Raw genomic sequence first — 17,551 nt, 5'->3', positions numbered from 1 at the left:
TTGGGAAGCAACCATATATGGTGCCTCAAATAGGCAATTAATCAACAAAAGCTCTAATCAACCCTGTTAATTTTGAACATGCATCCGGAAGAAGGCTTTCTTTAGGTTGACTGATTGGTTTTTCGTTTCAATTTTCGAAATGCGATGAATATGAATACGGATGGCATTGGGCAGAGGTTTTGGCAAGCACCTCCATGCAAATCCTTCATTTATAAACTGCCTATCACATACTATCAAACTTTCGTCCCACCGAATTGCTTTTGATTTCCAACCACACGCGTTGGTATCAGATCAAATAAATACATAGCCAACATGAGGTATGATTCTTACAAGTAAGAGCTCGTAAGACATGCTCATGCCTGATAAAAAAACGATACGAATTATGAGCATAACAGCGGGAACTGCGATGCGCTTCGTAAGCGCACGGGCAGCGTAAAGATCGCCACTCGTTTGCACGCGTTCTATTCGAGATTGTACTGCGAGTGCCGTGATTTCCTCGGCACAGTGTATGGGTGATAATTTATTAGAATGGCGGGGTAACTCACAGGAGCTTTTCACTCAACTTTTACTATAATCTGCGCCCGCACATTGCGAGTGTGCGGATGCACATCACTTGAGGCTGGGTGCAAGAGAGATTATATTTACTTCAGTAGGAGAGCTAGGAAAATGATTTTGGCAGCAGAACAGCTAAAGAACATTGCTGGTATATTTTCATATTTCATACACGTATAGTAGCAGAAGTGGTAGAAAACGTTTTAGAAGCGAAAAAAGAAGCGAGTAGAGCAAGAGGCTCCATGGTATATGCCACTTGTTCAGAGGAAACAACAAAACATCGCAATAGTCTCGATTTATAGATCCCTGCATTTTCTGTAGCACCTCTCGAAATGCTAGGGAAAACGGGACATTTAATTTGTAGGAAATGCCTCAAGGTCTGCAGGAGAAGATGCCTTCTAGCCTGCTCGTCATTACTGGAAAATAGAGAAAGGGGAACAGTAGTAGCGATGAATGAGTAGGAGTAAAGGAAAAAAGAGATGCTTACGTACATCACCCCATGCGCAGACTAAAACATAAATCCAGTTCCGTTGCATGCCTGAATTTAACATTGCTTTGTTGTCTACGTCTCTGTTGTAACAGTCCTTCGTGGACCGAAACCAGTGCGTTCCTACGGTGACTACCTGCCAACGCTGGCTTGGAAATCAATTTGCCGAGCAGTTCTCAGACTGAGGGCCATTCATTGACTTCAGCAGATTAGATGCGCGTAGCTCCCAATGAAAGCGAAACCCAACTTTAGTTACGATGCGTGGCTACGAGTAATCTTCGGGGATACATGGAATCTTTTGTTTGTATCGAATACATGCGAGCGCTCGTGGATGAGATCGGCATGAGTCCAGCACAATACCCAAGTTAAGAGTCATAAAAGAAAACAGAAGATTCATAAACAAATGTCCCTGAGCTCTGCTTTGTTCAGCAGCGCCAGAATAACGTCAGAACAAGCAACACAAGCTCGTACGCCTCGGCGGACCATCACGTGTCTACTAGCCGCATCTTTTACAGAGATTCTGCTGGCGTAATCATGAGGGATAAGCATTTATCTTAACGTCTGCTCTTACTGTAATTATATACTGAATCTACAACACATGCGATAGACGGGACGCAGGGTAATCTTGCCGATATTTACATCCGCAACCTGCACCTAACGCAGAAATAATTCATTTGTTCTATATGTTAAAATTATTCATTTAAAATAAATTTATGTGCCATATAACGCCTAAATAATCGGTTCCTGTAGCGGGCCTCTTAACTATGAACAAGGGAGAGGTGGGGACCTCGACCCGTCAGTTACATGTTTGTTTTTCTTCCAGCCTGGGTAATTGCTTGTTATGTGTTTTTGTTTTTTTATGAGAAAGCGTCAAATGGCTCATTTAGCGGAAAAGCCCGCGTTTGTAGCAGCGGCACGGCACCTAAATTTGCATAGGCTGTGACAACACGACACGAGCGCGCCTCGACGGAGCACAGGGCGCGAAAGGAAATACCAGCTGTCGCATTAGCACGTCAGGTGTTTGTGAGGGTAGAGGGCATCACCTCGACGGTACGTCACCTTCATTCTCGCTCTCAGAACGAAGTCTTATCCTCGCGTTGCCTGACATTGCAAGGTCTCGCCTGCCTTCTAACTACGCCTCGGCAAGACCAAACGAATAACGTGCCAAGCGTCTCCACGCACTCGCTTGTCCGTAAGCAATTCATAATTTGAAGGACCACTCAGGGGCGTTCATTTAGACATTAGTGCTTTCGCATTCACAACTAATAAAGAGTGCTTCTGTGTACTCGGAATTTGTTACTATGCACTCTGCGTGCGATTACTTTCATGGCTTCTGCTTCTGGTTGGAACAGCTCACATTTATTCGGCCCGTGATGATGGCGGCATAATAAGCTGTGAACTAATATTTTCCTCATGTTTTTTTTCTGGATTCATCGCTACATTGCGTCGAACTAATGTTGCGATGTGTTGCCTGAAAAATTACTTTTCTGCATCGACTGTACGTAGGTCACTCAGAAACTTTTATAGTTGGGCCAAATTCCTTTTATATGTGGTTTTTTATTTTTACAATATAGCCTTACTTTCATGCCTTTAGGCACACCTGTCATTGAATAAATATTACTTTATTATGTTTATCTCTTTCACCCATAATTGTTTTGTTATTATTTTGTCAGTGTGTGTTCAATGTGCGCGCCCGCGACCGAGCTCTTCTCCCGCAGCAAGCCTAGTGTGCATACAGTAATAAACATATCAAGAATTTGCATAAATCTGCGTGGTCCTCTGATGGCAAAGTTTAGGGAAGCCCGTGGGAACGGTCAATACACAGAACTTACAGCAGCCTTGTTCGTCACTGTTGTCGCCACAGTCGTCCACGTAGTTGCAACGCTCATGTCTGCTTACACAGGCACCGTTGGCGCAGCTGAAATCCATCTTGGTGCAGTTATTATGCCTAGCTGAAATTGAAATTGCGTGCACGAGTGCAGACACCGCGTTGTCATTCTGCATAGTATTTTATTACAAAAAAGTAAAAGCCTATCTTAGCACCCATTTAGGAATTTACGACATCATATACTGTAGTCCCATACGCCAACGGTTTCCTAGTTGCATTGTTTGGTAAACTCAACTAAAACTGTGTCGAAAAGAACGAAACGGATATTCATCGCAAGATAACCGAAAGCAAGCATCCATAATGTTAAGGGCACGAAAACCCTCATGTTTGTATTACAAAACTTTCTTTGCATAACAGAACTTCCTCACTGGCTGGTGTTTGGTCGCTGCCGCTTCAGGTCGCAATCAGCGACATAACGACACGACTTACATGGTAACTTTCAGTTGCGGTAGAGAAATTGCATAAGAAATATGTTGTGAATGCTGCAACAAAAGGACGACACAATGCACAGCGAAAAGCTGCCTAATGTTAGCAGTTAATCATTTCCGTAGCTGCATTTATTGCCACAAAATTTCGAGAACCTCAGTGCCTTTGTGGAGTAAGCTCTTTCATGTGCAACGGTTAAACATTTAGGCATTTAGAACATTCTAACAATCTTGAACATTCCCTTGAACTCCGGTTAAAATTATGTAGGACAATATTATTTTGTGAGTTTCGGCGACAAAGAATGGGGAAAATAAACTGAGTAGGTTGTAGAAAGACAGATGCGCTGGTCATTATTCCACTTTTTTGTGCAATCCTCATTGCTTTGGTTTAACGTAAATGCAGCCTTGGTTTTTACGAATCCGCCAGGAACTCAAACACTGCCTATAGATAAAGAACACGATGAAATACATGCTAAGTCGAAGATGGCAAATCACTTGAAAGAAGCCTTTCGAAGAATATGCAGCAGCGCCATGCTTACATCCTGTGGCACCTTCCATTAAAAGTACCGGTTATCCAGTCATAAAAGTTCTTTCCCACCTGGTAATGCGCATCCGCTGTAATGAATCGAGTCGACGGCGAACAAAGCTCGTCCTTGTGGCCATTGTGTGCTTGAGAACTGGAACTGCAATTGCAATGTTTGCAAAAAACTTTAATGCAGGTTATATAAGAAGAACACAACAGCGGTGTGTCATTTTGTTTCTCCAATGATTAACACTGCACAGCAGCCTTGTACAATATGGTGCAGTAAGCAGAACTTCTTGCAACGGTGGCAACTTATTTCCTGCAGACAGTCGGTGCCGCCGGAGAAGAAAACACAAACTTTAAGGAAACTCGGCGTCCTTAGAGATCACATACGTTTACACCATCTAAACAATTAAAGAAACAACTCACATTATGAAAAAACTACACGATAGCATGGACACTTATTACTAAAATGAAGTCAAACCCTGTTGCGCACGTTTCGTCGATGCACACTCCCCTAGTGCTGCCTTAGTTTGGGCGTACTTCTAAGTTCCACATAATCAGCAGAAATATTTCTGTGTTAAATCACTAGCTTTCACAGCACATTATATTTTAGCCAAGTCAATATATAACGGCAGCATAACACACACGCACACACGCACACCAACACACACACACACACACATATATATATATATATATATATATATATATATATATATATATATATATATATAGAGAGAGAGAGAGAGAGAGAGAGAGAGAGATGGACGTGCCGCAACTCAGGCGCCTAAGGCTGCATGCTGCAGGTTCAGACTTTCTTATGGCATTCCTTACTACACTTTATGAGCTTTAATTGGCCTTGATTTAGAAGCTTTTTTATCTTTTTGAATGTAGATGGCAATAACACTTTCCCTAATTGCACAATCATTGTGAATTATTGCATTTTTAACGCAAAACTTTGTGATAAATGAGCAGTTTGCGAATCCCACCGCAGTTCCAAGTCTAAAAAACAGAGGTTAGGGAAATCCACGTACTAACTATTATTACCTATTGCGGTGAACTATATCGTGCTTGTAGCTACCGTGAACACTATCGCGAGAGTTCCCTCCTGCTGTTCTTTTTTTTTGTAGGAAACACTATGCCACCAAGAAATTGGCTGCAAATGACTTAGGGGCTCTGTTATTTTCCTATTGAAGTGAAAATAAATGAGAGAGATGTGATCTTATAATGGCGACGGGTACTTCATTTCGCTTAGCCAAAACAACAAAATAAACTATGTACATATAAATTATATATGTAGTAAAAAAACAGCGTGCCAAAGGTATACGTTCAAAGCGCACAGTCCTATAAACGGGCAAACACATAGGCTTAAAAGGCGACGGCAATTCTCAACGCACTGACTTCGTACACATACGCCCATACACAGCCACAAACACCCATGCGAACTCATTGTGCCTGAGCACGCGTGTGAACATGGCGTGATACGCGTAGATCGTTCGGCCGTTGAGTGGCAGAACAGGCCATGCAGACTGGACGCACTCTGCTTCGGCACAGAGGCGTCGTCACGTGGCCACGGCCCTACTCCTGGACAGCGTGCTCACCGCAGCCCTCGACTGACGCCGATGAACACACCAGGATGTGTGCGCAAGGGTCGCAGGTCTGTGGCCACAGTGCAAGGTTCCATTGACTGTTTGCCTGACGTCATTAAGAAGACCGCCCAACCGATATTACGACTTGTGAGTGGCCGTTGTGAACTACATTGCTGCCGGTTGGTCGCAGCAACCCTTCGAATTATGCCACTGAGTCTTGATTTGGTGACCTCCACTCTATCTTCATAAGTGCCTGTCGCGTTCTAATGGCGTCTTCTCTAAAGTTATTGCCGGAATGAAGTTTCCTGCGAACATTTGACTGTCGCATTTTGGTCGTGCTATGCACCTTTTGCCCCCACCGTATGTCGGTCGTACGTTTTTCCACACCATCTGTCGTTCTCACGTAGGGGGCATCCTTACCATGGACGCCGCGGCATTCTCACTCGCTCTTTATTAAGCTCCCCTCTTCTGCAGTTAACAAACAGCTTCGGAAAGCTATGGCGCGATGTCTTTCTCATCATGTAAGGGTCCGGGCTCAGCAACTTCCCTGAAGAGAAGGCATAATTCCTTCAGTGGTAACGATCACTTGCGTTGGACGCCATTTGTGATTAACTTTGTTTAACTGATATGCTTTAAATGAATTAAGAGTGCTTTAGCAGCCAATAAAAGCGCAAACACGAACGCATTGCTTCGTTGAGTCATATGCAACTCTACGTTTGAGCACTGGGCCCAACGAAGTGGAAGACAATATCAGGGACCACAGAAATGAAATTCAGTATGTCTTACAAGCTAAAAGAAAGCCATAAAGCATGCGGATTCCACGCACTATGCATATCGATGTAAGCGAAGCTTTCTTTACGGCTTGCTTTGATTGACGATAATTAGCGGTGTTGTTTATGGCGAATGTGTAATTCATTCAGCATTTAGTCCAGCACGAGAGTGGTGAGTTGATGTTGAACTTTACCATGCATGTACCACTGCTTTTTATCGGCGTAGTATACACAGAACATACAGGCAGACGTGTTTTCTGGAGGCGTTGTCATGCGCCATTGTTCACAATCTCTGTGAGGGTTGAACATCATCATTGTCTCATATGGCACATCACATTGTGGGAGAACGTGTTAAACGTTAATTTAATTATGGGGCTGTAGGTGCCACAGTCGGGATTGCACCTGCGACATCCAGCACAGCCATAGCCGTGATCAAGCTACCGCGACAGGCACAAAAGTGTTGATTTGACGTGCGATCGCTTCCGTAGTGTCCTATAGGCCCTATATATACGGTGCTTCATTGCAGCTTTGCGTCTGCACGCCCTGCATGAGTTGTCCGCTTAATGAATTTGCATGGTGTTTATTATCACGAATAGCACAAGCGTACCGTACCGCCCCTTCACTTTGCTCGCAACTGCTGTTTCTGTGCCTTCTCAGATAAGCTTTTCCCTCTCCCGCTCTGCCCCCTTGTATCAGAACTGCGTGGCAAGGCTGTTATTCACTCGTTTCGCGACTGCGTAGGGTCTACCAATTCTCTGCCGCCTCTCCACCCTGCTCTCTACAGTTCTATCCGCGTCCCCTCTGGACTGGGACGTTAGCAGTAGAAAAGTAAGCGCTGCAGTTCGTGCAATGCTTTTGAGGAGGGTCACGGATAATCACAGCTGTCAAGAGGCTAATGTGGCGATGCTCAGAGAGCTGCAGAGGGCATTGCACACATGCGACGCGATGGAGAGGTCCAAACAAATTTCTGGCATTGACGTTCCTCTCGGCCGCGATCCTGTCATGTATACGCACGCTCTGAACAACCCTGCGACTTGGTGTGCAAGAACACAGCAGCAACGCAAAGGTCGGAGAAAAAGGAAAAAAAAGCTTCGTTTTAAAAAAAGTACGTTTCACAGGATTCACCTTAGTGTAACATTTACCAGGCGTTATACACACCTTTTAATTAAGTTGCAGTGAGACTCGTTCAAATAGACGCCGCTGTCAGGTGTCAAAAATTGTTCCAAGCGTATTTCGCCTTTGTCCCGCGTACGGAAGAGAACGACAATAGCTGGTCTTTTTCGTAGCACACATCGATAAGATAGCGTTAGCTCATGGGATTGTTTTAGGTCCTCGGCCTGACACCACCGGCGCTGCCATGGTTACTTGAGCTTCTGTAACCTTTCTGCACGCCACTGGACTAGACGCACGGCTTTAAAGAGGCCACATTATAGTGCACATTTAGGGCACGCGCCTCCTTCTCCTATCATTATCGTCATTCATCGTTCCTTTTCCTCCGCATTCATTTTCCCCAGTGCAGAGTAGAAGGCCCCAGCAAGCTATAACTTAGTCCGACCTATCAGCGTCTCTGTGAATAAAAATGCATCTCTCTTTGATCACGTCAGCGCATAACACTTTGGGCAGGTCACTAATGCCCCCCTCTGTGACTTGTATAAAATAAACTAATGCTGTAGAGTGGCACGGTACACCGCAGCACTATTCTCGCGGGTTCATGGGCACCGTTTCGTTTTATTAAGACACCAACGCCCGCATGATGACCACTAGCAAGAGAATGATGCTTCTTTTTTTCTTTTTAGCAGTTCCTTTCCATAGTCTTACATTTCGTATTCAAGTAAAGACCTCTAAAATTGAAGTAATGCCGAATAGGAGAATGAAAACAAACGTCACAACAGCACTCAGATATTAAAAAGTCAGTCAATAAACGTAGAAAATGGCTTTTGCGCACTCGATATCTTTTCTTCAGATACAATGTTTGTTTTCTTTGCATTGCATTCGGGTAGACGTTATAATGATTCATCGTCCTTTTATTTCTACGAACGCGTAAGGGAATATGGGCCCACGTTCAAAATTATTTTCTCATCTAAAAAGGTTTCTCCGAATAATGGTTGCATGGCGTTGGGCGCCCGCCAGTTAGGTTATCGCGATAACACAACTATCTTTATTATGGCAACGGACAGTCGCAGGCGGCCATAATAAAGGAGTTTCGAGAGTAGTTATGAAGACATTTCCTTGGTGTTTATAATGACTGTCAATCTCATGAATCAAAGCCCAATACTGGCGTATACTACTTGGGTTTTCTGATATGCACAACTGTAGTTGAAGATGTTTGTTGTTTGCGCACAATGAAAAACAAAAACAACATACTAAACAAAGAAATAAAGATATATATATATATATATATATATATATATATATATATATATATATATATATATATATATATATATAGATACCCAAAGAGAACGCGTCATGTGCTGCAGAAAAACAGCAAAACAGAGGTTAGTGCTGTTCTTGAATGCTGACCTTATCTACTAGCATTATTGAAAACTGTTTTCCAGTCGTGGGAGAGAGCATTGACGGCAAGAGATTTAACTGAGAATGGTTCTATTTAGGCTGCACAACACCGTGGCCACACAGGGATCAACCAACGAATCAAATACCCATATCCGCCTCTTGAAGAAAAAGGTTCGGTAGTTTAAAAAAGAATACATTGATAGTTTTATCAGGGTATGGGGCGCAGGTTTTATTGCAACCTCCCACTGTAACCATTCTGCTATTTTTTATTTCCTACAGAAAACTTAACAGTGATATCGGGACACCAAATGGCGAGAACGGTTTTGAGCACACAGTCTTACCGTCGCCACGCTTTGCGGCTCCGGAGAGAGACCAAGCGTTATAGCGCAGCATATAAGATCGACAACCTGCCACGTTTCTTCAAACGAAAGTGAACCATGATTACATAGACTGTGGTGCACCATCAAAATGTACTTAACCTCTCTTCCCGAACCAAAGATGAAGTTAGGTTCAATGTGCTGGTGGAGGAACTTCGTTTTTTATTCTTTCACGGTGAAATGTGTATGGTGCGTTTATTTTTTGGACGCTCAATTTGTTTTATCAGACTGCGTCCGATTGCGCACTCTTACTTCTGAAGCTGGGTTGCCCGAATACACGGACATAAATTGCATTGGAACTTTCATTGTATAATCAAATAATTTTCAACATTTTAGTAATTAGCTTTTTAGGTAATTACTTGAAGCACACATTGCAGTTAATGACTTGTAACCGGTGGGTTCCCGAGACGCATCCATTTGGAAGGAGTTCTGACGATGAGAGCACTTTTGAAAGATGTGTTCCTAAAGTGTATGATGAAGTGCATTGGTGTTATATATATTTGTCTTATAATGAGTGAAAAAGCGTCTTGTGTGAAAAGTCGAGCAGCAATGCATTTTAGTGTAAAGTTTTACAGCGCTTATCTGAAACTTGCGATTGTGTAAAAATTCATTTCCATTGGATACACCTTAATAAATGACAGACTTCGATCGATTGGAAAGTTACCACCGTGGTGCTCTAAAATATCAATTTGAAAACTTTCTTACCAAAATTTTGTAAGATGTTCAATATGGATTTGTCTTTTATAAAAGTAATGTCTGTCTATTCGAGCAATACAAATCCAGGGTCAGGATTTGTTAGGTGCCACATATTATTTTTGAAATCACTGTTAACTTTTTAAACGTTACTCAGCATATAAGCCTGACAGCACACGAAATGTTCGCCTGCACTCGTTTTGGTGGCGTAGGTTCCCTAAGTCGTGGCAAAAGGGTCAGACCTGGATGGGCATACGCCTGTTTCAGAAATCCGTTTAACACTTAAGACCGAGCATCCGCTGCCTCACAGCTCCTGATATTTGTAGATTCCTTATGTCAATGTCAGAAATGCTGTTCAAGAGTGAATAGACTGGAGCTGTGCTTCTTTCAGTTATCCCTTAATATATTTATGTTTGCGAACATACAATAAAGGAGACATACCGACCCTTTTCTCTTCGTCTAGTCGACGATTTGATGTTTGCTAAAGTTCTCTTCGTGCCAGTCGTGGTCAAGCGTTTAATGCAGGTGAAATCAAGAGAAAAATAAAAACAAATTATGAAAACCCAATGCACATTTTAGAATTTATGCGAAAGTGACGCTTTTGCGAACCGGTCAGCGAAAAGCTCTAATGTTGCCCATTTAATTCTTGCGTCTCTGGCATAAAGGAAATTGGTTAGCGCGCACACGCTCTCTCACGCGCACGTGCAACGCAATGTGACAACTCTTGTATTGGCTTGTATTTATTCAATAATTCTTCTTGATTCTGGGTACAGCGGCTGCTTCTTCGCCGACCCTCACTCACTAAGTTTTTACTCACTCACTCACTCACTCACTCAATAAAGTTTTCACTCACTCACTCACTCACTCACTCACTCACTCACTCACTCACTCACTCACTCACTCACTCACTCACTCACTCACTCACTCACTCACTCACTCACTCACTCACTCCTTTTGCGTATGTGCCATAGTATGAAAACTATAACCCTCATAAATACGTGATAATCATCTCAAACAGCTAGTTCGTTTTGGCAAAAAGGAAGTATGCGTGCGACTGTAGCATGAAATAAAGAAAAGAAGTGTGTTTGTGGCCCATGGTTTAAAGCAAAGGGCTCATGTGCTGGGAGGAGGGGCGAGTGAGGACCGAGGTTACAATCCCGCCGTTTCGCGCGCTTCTTTTTTCTTTTTAGACTGAGGGGGTGCCTACTAGCCAAAATCCCGACGAGTGACCGACCAACAGAGGCGAGACCACGACGTCGTAGCCAAAGCAAGCGCCGCTTTGAAAGTCACTCCTTCGTTTTGCACTTACTCGGATATCTCTTTTGTAGCGGCCTATAGCGATGATAGCCTCATTCCATACTCCCTGTTCTGGAGCCCTGTTTAGTGCACTGAGCGTCCAAATCGATAGCTCGTACGGATCCAGTTCCATGATCAACTCAACATCAGTGCTGCTTCCTATAAGAGAAAAGAAAAAGACGAGAACGTTTGCCATATCCAAAGCGCAATGAAAGCACGGTTGTTAGAAGACCTGGATGAGTCGCGGCACTTTCAGGAAAAGCTACTTGGTCATGACCATGCTACCAATGAGCCTAATCTCTGTATTTGAAAACGTTCCTCCAATTAACACTCTACCTTGGTTCAAAAAGATATGTGGTAGCGCGGCCACAGGAAATAAATTGTCAATGTTTTTTGACACCCCACGGATATTTCTTATTCTTATTTATTTTGAAATTATGTCAATACCTCACGGCGATTATTACAGGGAGGGGGGTGAGTATATAAATAAACTGAACTGAAAAGTGATGCTGACTAAAGAATATACGCACAGTAGAAAAAAAAGAGAAAACAGAAGTGTTGTCTTGAGAAGCGTGGCGTCTTCTTTATTCGAGGTGCCCCACTTTGTAAACTCCGTGGAGTGGAGGAAGGCCTTCGAGTAGAGGATCGTTCGAGAATACCGGGGAGAGTGTGAAACGTGTCTCTATAGCTACCAGGAAAATATAATCGCTATCGCAGCTACAAACTTTCGACGCCTAGAGCACGCACCTATAATGTATTCGCCCATGTTGACAGTTGTGTGCCTAAAGAGGTGGATTTAATCGCGTGGATCATGCAGCCTTTCCTCCTTTCATCCTGATGAAACATGCTCACAGCACACGGAAGAAAGGCTGCGCGAAGCAAACTATGCTCGCGGACAACTTTATGTAGCTATGAACGGAAAGCTACGTGCGCGTGGCTCCTGCAGATGTGTTATGACGCCAAGTAGTCCGGCAGCATTTCACCGTGTTTTTGTTGCTCGGAACAGACGCTCAATCGGCGCAGCGTCCACGTGCGACGGCTTCGCGTTTCCCCAGACGCGGAAGGGAAAAGCCGCAAAATAAGTAAACCTTTACGCACACTGGGTGTGTTCTGTCTGATCTAGCTGTTGATAATAATGTGTTTATGTTTTCTCTTCCCCAGCCTACATTCACGCGGATTAAAGCAAGGGACTCTTTTCAGAAGCGCTCACACTTGTACGTGCTTTCCCTCCGTAGCTTCCCTCCAAACCCGCAGAAAGTAGTCCGCGAGTATTAGCTTCGCGAATGTTACAGTGCATGTTATTCCATGGCCCATAAAGTTCGTAGTAATTATCCTTCTCTCTCATTGATGGTTGAAACTATCATTCTGCAGCCGTTAGCCTAATCATATTTCTGTAAAAGAAATGCGCGTACATGCATCATTATATCTAAATTAATGGGAGAGAGATGGAATGTTGCGTTTGGCGTTTCTTTGTCCTGCGAAATCATACTCTATGAAAATGCTGATTTTAAAAACAGGGTCCTCAATAAGAAGTTATGTTTTCGGCTCAAGAATATAGTGTTTTGTGGTGCCCTTTGCACTAAATAGTGTCGGAGAACGAACAAAATATCATCATGAGCTTCTGTAGTATAAGGCGAAGCTTGAATAAGTGGCTGCTTCTGGAAGAAAAAGCTATCTTTCATGCTCCTATCTTCTATCTTATTTCTTATCTATAATCTGATAACGACAGTTATCTTTCATGTTCCTATATTCAGCTTCAACTTTCCTACAAAATTCCTTTTAAGTTTTCTTCACTTTTTTAACTAGTACCTACCGCTTCATGGTCAATTCTCCGTACCGGATTGAGCCAAGCCATTAAGCCCGAAATCGAACCAAAGCAAACCTACAGGAATCGCAGCTGACGCGTCTTTGTTTCCTGTCTTTCATCAGGCTCTTGTATTAAACGTGCGCATCACCTACGTCGATCACACATAATATGATATATTGCCATGGTTTCCAAAAATATCATGCGCCATTCCACTCTGTGAATGTGGCTGGCGAGCGAAGCTGTTTAGCACACGACACGAAGGTGACACATAATTTTTAAGAAATGCACGCACACTCATTTACTGTCTTGATCGGTGGTCATTATTTCACTCGCAACTGCAATCACATAATTTTATAATGACACATCGACGCAAGTACGCCACTGGGTGGTCCGTTGGGCCTGATCGGGTTGGCATCGCAAGGGATATGTCTGCAACACGGAACGCGCAAGCCGCTCCCTTTTCGGTACCGATACATCAACATTGAAATCACCGACAACGGCAACCGGAGTAGTGTCATTGCAGCTAATTCACGCAAAGATGAGTAGCCATGAACCATACGGGAATGTATTTGTATTTTTTGCTTGCTTACGAGGGTATGAGCCATTGATGACGACAGTTTTCGACATGCTGTTCTGTATATTGTACGCGTGATTAGAAAGAATTGAAACACTGTTCGTTTGACTTTGCTGAGTGCTTGAAGCCTCTGCCTTACGGTGCTAAGAGCCATTGCATTCTTTGCTTGCTTAAGGGAGTATGAATGCTTACGCGGGTATGAGCAATTGATGATGATAGTTTTTGGTCACGGGGAACAAAAATGCACGGAAACCTAGCCATATACAGCTTCGCTGTAAAATATGGGTACTTGAATTGGCAAATGTATGCTGACAAGCCCACGAAAACTTTTTGCTCGCTGTCTTGAACAGCTGCTTGTAAAGTCAAATTCCCGATGCTATAATATTATTCTCTACCAAAGGACTTGTTCAAGAAGAGGTACAGTACCGAAGTGGTGGGGAACTGGTAAGCATGAGCCTTGTATGCGGGAGGCAGAGTGTTTTAATCCCGTAGCTGTCGGCAACTCACTGTTTTCTTTTTACTGGGTAGCCATGAATCACGACCAGGCAATCGGTTACTTATATTGGCTCCCATCTCAGCAGAAGGCTCTATAGAGATGTGCAAGTGTGTCTGGGCAGCCCTTGTCTCCATCACAGGTTTGCTTAGATAGTTGATCAACCGCCGCTACTGAGGGAGACAGATGAGTCCGGCCGCCTGGCACGTACCGGTAAAATAGGTACAAGCTCGCTCCAGTCTGGCACTATGTACTGGCACTATGTAGCTACGAGAGTTCAACGTGTTTAAAAGAGCGTCCACCCACTGAGAAGTTGGCTCCATGAGACCACCAGATTCTTTTTTTTTTTTGTCACACAGCCACTTCTTAAACGCTCCTCTGGACTTTGCCGAGACAGCGACGGTAGCTCAGTATTAAGAAGTCGTTTGATTTATGGCGCTCGACGAAGTGAGGACACTCATGGGCACCCGAAGGTGGCACGTATTCAATAGCACCTTCTGAGGCCAGAATTGCTCGAAACTGTTGAGCTACAACTAGCCCGCAGCGGAGTCTACGAAGACCCTCCCAGACGCACACCCTAGCAGGAAAGCCGGGTGCCAGGCCAGGGTCGCGTTCGTATAGCCGTTCTCTTAGCGGTTTGTGTCTCCGGCGGCGGGATTCGAACTAACCACCTCGTTATCCTCGGCCGTAACAGTGATAAAACAACTGATGCAATTTATCAGCCTTGCTCACCGTTATTGACGTAGTTGAACCAAAAACGCATGGTGCAAAGCTTGTCTGTGTTCCTGATCATTGGAGAAATAATGGCGGCTTGTCCAGTTAGTTGAGATTTGGTGAGGTTAGAGTACAGCATCAGGTAATGCCCTGGAACATAAAAAATAAACAAATGTGCATGGTAGATTAAGCTGTTCTTACCCGTAACAGCATTCGCAGTGCAAAAAGACCAAACAAATATAGCCAGGAGCCACAGGAATGACGAGAAAGAAATGTACAATGCACACCTTACTACATGCATTGTAACAGCACAATAACCACAGCAGGTGAGCCCCATGAACACATTGTGTTCGTAAACAAAGATTCCAAAACGTAAATTTCCGGGTTGAATCCATTGTCTAGGTTTAGTTGCTCATTACGTAAATTCAGTTCTTAATTGAAACTGTAGAATTTCTACATAGAAGACACACGTTCGTTTTGTTATTTGCGCAAATTCAGCTTCAGTGAAGCGGTGCGCCGCTGAGATGCAAGGTTTGTTTCCTCGCCTGTGGAGCGCAAATATATATATATATATATATATATATATATATATATATATATATATATATATATATATATATATATATATATATATATATATATATATATATATATATATATATATATATATATACGGATGAAGACAAGACTACAAGGACCCGAGCGTCGTCTCGTCTCCATATTTCTTTTTTCTTTTGCTCTGCCGCCTTTTCGAATATGTAATTACTGTACTTGCCATGCGCACGTGCACAGTTACTGACCAGTGTGCCTGGTGTCGGCTCCTATGCGCGGTGAACCGGATACATATCCGATGCGCTCTCGGCGCCATGCCATCGTGTCACCGTTGCGATACCAGTTGAGATTCCATCCACACGTGCCTTCAGAGAAGTCGCACTGGCCGCAATTTCTCTCGTCGGCACCATTGCGGCAGTCAACGACGAAGTCACACACACGCTCCACGAGCACTGTTTGTTTGTTGCCACAGTCGAACATCTGCGTAGAGCGTCCTAGAGAAACATAAAGTTTAACGTTTCTTTTATACAAATATTTTCCAGTTTTTTAAGCTGGAAGATATCAGGAACGCGAATCAAAGTGTATTATAGTGATGGCTAGGCCTTCGTGTCGAGTAATTTTATACGCCATATCAGGGTAATACCCGACATCATTACCCAAGTATAGGAGCCCACGTGGTGAGTTCTTTTGACAGTCGCATCAAGTAATGGCATAGGTAAAATTTTTCGGGATCTGTGAGCGTGTTTAAAACCACCTTCTTGCGCCTTCTGACGAAGCAAGCGCCTGATGTCGAGACATGACATTGCACATGCGAGTCCTTTCGTGCTTTCGTTCCTGGCAATACCCCACACCAGGCGCTTGCTTTGTCCGAAAATGCCAAAATGTAGTTCGGCACTCGCTCTGAGATCACAAAAAATTTTGCCATCACTTCCACAATACTTTAGGGACACTCTTGTGGTGCCTAATTGATCTCGTCAACAAAAGAAGAAGTACTCATGGATATTATAAATCGCTGCCTTGGCCTTTCCTCTCCGGAAACTAATATTCTTGCAAGACATTTATGGTGTTTACATATTAATACATGTCTGCAGTTCACATTGGTATACGTGTCCTTTCTTTTTTGCAATTGTGTGGTATCAGGAATACCCGTCCATTGTCACCCGGTTTAGAAACTTGTGCATGCGAGGTTGCACAGCTAGCACGCGCTGTTGGCAGCTGCTTGAGGCGGTAAGAGCAACAAGCTATAAGGCAGACCTAGAACGTTCTTAACACATGTTCTCACTACCTCTACTGCGTTCCACAAATCACATTGAACGCTGTGGAGGCTGTACAAGAAATTCGCTAAAAAAAAACTTGTCACTCCGTGCATTCCGTCCATTCTTCGCTGCGCGCCAACAGCGTTCGCTCGCGCAAGCATGCACCTGATGCTCCTCACGAAGAGATGCAAATAAAAAACCAAAAAGAACAACAAAAACTAAAAAAGAAGACATATGACAACACATTAGTGGCCGAATACCACCGTGTGTTTGTGTCTAAGGATTTAAACTTCTTTCATTCAATAGTGAGACTATATTAGAAACAGTTGCGCACATCTGCGGTTAAAAACATAAACCATATCCCACTGTGAACGGAGCCACTGCAAAAACTATCTCTAGCCTCCACAACGTTGACTGCTATGTATACGGAACGGAGTATAACGGTCCAGGCAGGCATTTGTGTGTGTGTGCTTTTGTAACTGCAAGGACCTTCATTGATATGTGAGGTTAGAGCGCCAGCGACATGCGATGTTTGATCGACCGTGCGTTATAATGTGACGACATACAAATGCTTGAGACTTTGATCGAGTTATATTTTGTCCAGCGTTTCTACAGATGGGAGCCGCACGTTTATAGTCTTAAAGTCCGCAAGATACAATGGCTTTGACATTTGTGTGTAATGTCGAGCTGCAGAATAATTTTGACTAGCTGTCGTTCTTTAGCATACTCGCAAAGCTTGTTACACCAGCAGTTCTACATTTCAGCCCTGGTGAACGTGATCGCAGAGGCTCGGAACTGAACCTGCTCTCACTGTCGGGAGCATGCTAATCTAATGGACGGCCTCAATGGGTCATAACTTGTTGAACGTGAACGAAAAAGATGACAGCCAAGCGGCGACGTCAATACATATGTTTACTTAATGTCTTTATTAAAAAAAATAATATTCTTCTGTGCATCCAACCTCGAACGTGCTCGGTAGTCTCTCTAGAAACACTTTCTATTGCTGGAGTTCATCTTGATATTTACACGTGTACTTAT

General features: G+C 43.5%; 1 protein-coding gene across 1 annotated transcript in view; it reads right to left on the bottom strand.

Moving 5' to 3' along the window:
* The window catches only part of LOC142579876 (MAM and LDL-receptor class A domain-containing protein 1-like), a 120,456-nt gene that overhangs the window by 71,866 nt on the left and 31,039 nt on the right, over positions 1–17,551 (bottom strand). Inside the window, exons 17-21 of the mRNA XM_075690513.1 lie at positions 15,506–15,751; positions 14,724–14,855; positions 11,131–11,276; positions 3,951–4,035; positions 2,872–2,991 (exon numbers count right to left, since the gene is read on the bottom strand). Coding sequence (XP_075546628.1) covers positions 2,872–2,991; positions 3,951–4,035; positions 11,131–11,276; positions 14,724–14,855; positions 15,506–15,751 — 729 coding nt within the window. The remainder of the gene's footprint in view (positions 1–2,871; positions 2,992–3,950; positions 4,036–11,130; positions 11,277–14,723; positions 14,856–15,505; positions 15,752–17,551) is intronic.

The sequence above is a fragment of the Dermacentor variabilis genome, chromosome 4 (genome assembly GCF_050947875.1).
Source record: "Dermacentor variabilis isolate Ectoservices chromosome 4, ASM5094787v1, whole genome shotgun sequence".
Lineage (NCBI taxonomy): Eukaryota > Metazoa > Arthropoda > Arachnida > Ixodida > Ixodidae > Dermacentor > Dermacentor variabilis.
This window is presented reverse-complemented; position numbering and strand designations above follow the sequence as displayed.